The 1,839-nt window shown below is 35.9% G+C and overlaps 1 protein-coding gene across 3 annotated transcripts in view; it reads right to left on the reverse strand.

The window, feature by feature from the left end:
* The window catches only part of asip1 (agouti signaling protein 1), a 39,395-nt gene that overhangs the window by 2,434 nt on the left and 35,122 nt on the right, over nucleotides 1-1,839 (reverse strand). For 2 of the 3 annotated variants that reach the window (XM_014016745.1, XM_014016744.1), the window contains exons 2-3: nucleotides 1,518-1,674; nucleotides 1,357-1,406 (exon numbers count right to left, since the gene is read on the reverse strand). In XM_014016745.1, the coding sequence (XP_013872199.1) occupies nucleotides 1,357-1,406; nucleotides 1,518-1,668 (201 nt within the window). In that variant the 5' untranslated portion in view covers nucleotides 1,669-1,674. Of the gene's footprint in view, nucleotides 1-1,356; nucleotides 1,407-1,517; nucleotides 1,709-1,839 lie in introns of those variants that run through there. The other variant, XM_014016746.1, reaches the window with a different exon arrangement.

Raw genomic sequence — 1,839 nt, forward strand, 5'->3', positions numbered from 1 at the left:
GAAAAAGAGGGGCATCACTTAACAATAGGCTTTTGCATGTGACTGACCTCTTTGTCCACCATGTGGAGTCAGTGCTTATAAGGCTGAGTTCACCTGAAACTCATCAGACTGAAGAAGTCTCTTGGAGGAGAGACGAAATGTTTCACTAAAGAAGAACCATCCAGAGGACCTACTGATTTTTTTCTTTTGGATCATTTATTAATGATTTAACCATAAAGTCTAATTACTTCCAAAGCCAATATATTCATTGTGAATTTACGCTTAAAAACTCACGAATTAACGATTCTTTGCACTGAATCCATGTATGTAAAATCATGTTAGATATGGATTCATGTTCAGAGGAAGACTTCAGGGTTTTGTTTGCTTTAATAAATACTTTAAAAACTTTAAAATGATTCACAAAAACACTAAATTAACCAACAGCCTTAATATTAATGCCCTGCAGGATTAGTAGTTCAAATGCTCTCTAAGTTTTATTAAGCATTAATAACTGTTTATTATGGTTTATTAACTATGAATCATTCCTAATTAATGAAGTTTTAAGTTTATTTAATAATGATAAAATAAGGCAGTTTAAAAAGTTTATAAAATGCTGCAAGACTTCAAAGGTTAACAGATCTGCTTCAAACATCCCAGCAGACAGCTGGTCGGTAGTTTAATTACTCAACCAGTTATGTTTGGACCTGATCCCTAAAGAGCAGCAGAACCAGCAGCGCAGAACTAAACCCTGACCGGGTCGACTGCCTCAGACGGATCTGAGGACGATGAAGTTTCTGTTTGTTGGAGCTTTTCTGTAATTTTCTGAGAGCAGAGCTCGTTCCTCACAGTTTACAGCCAGTCTGAGGTCAAACTGTACTTCCTGTTGGCGTCAGATGCTCACTGATCCTGTCAGGAGTTTCAGCTTTTTAACTACGAGTTTAAAGGATAAGTGATCATCAGCTCTGATCGGGGTGAAACGTCTGAGAGCTGCAGCTGCAGAGTCTGAGCCTCTACTCATGTTTTCAGCTACAGCTCCCTGGATTTACGCAGCCAGTGGCTTTAATCAGTCAAAACGTTGTTTTTTGATTTCACTTTAAGGTGGAGCACATGGTTAGGATTTGACTAAAATGACAAACAATTTGGTTTTTGATGTTAATTCTTCACAAAAACTGTTCTGAATCCAAAAAAGTTAAAAAAAAAATCATAAAAATGCTTTTTTTCTGCACAGAGAAAGAACTTTTTGTTAAATGATTTGACACTTTGAAACCAATATGAATTTAATTATGTAAAACTCAATAATTTTGCATTAATTATAAAGTATTTTCTGTCAAAATTTATTAAATTACTGCTCTGAATAACCAAAATCATTAAACCAACCTTTTTCTGCTTTTTTGGTTTCTCTGTCTTCTTTGTAGATTTTACTAACTCTGGAAAAAAAGAGTATAAGTACATGAGGATGGTTGTACTTGTACTAGTATACAGTTGTATTTGTACAAGTATACACTGATGTACTATGGAGTACACTGGTTCATATTTACCCACAATAACAACAGGAGGCGTGTCAATCTCCAGGTTCTGAGACACAGAGTTGGACACGAAGGCCGTTTTGGTGGCCTGTCTGTCGTCAACAATCATGTGGGCGGAGCCAAGATAAAACAGCATGGCGGCGAGCAGCAGCGAGGCCTGCATCTTTCTCTGGAACAAACACAAACAAACATTTGTCTATTTTAGACAATAATAATGATGATGAATCTAAATACTTTTCTGCTCTTGATGAGAAATAAAATAGGTATAGGTATGTATGTATGTGTATGTACAGTATATGTATGTGCATGTATGTGTATTTGTATGTGTATGTAC

This window comes from Austrofundulus limnaeus, unplaced genomic scaffold (assembly GCF_001266775.1).
Source record: "Austrofundulus limnaeus strain Quisiro unplaced genomic scaffold, Austrofundulus_limnaeus-1.0 Scaffold153, whole genome shotgun sequence".
Lineage (NCBI taxonomy): Eukaryota > Metazoa > Chordata > Actinopteri > Cyprinodontiformes > Rivulidae > Austrofundulus > Austrofundulus limnaeus.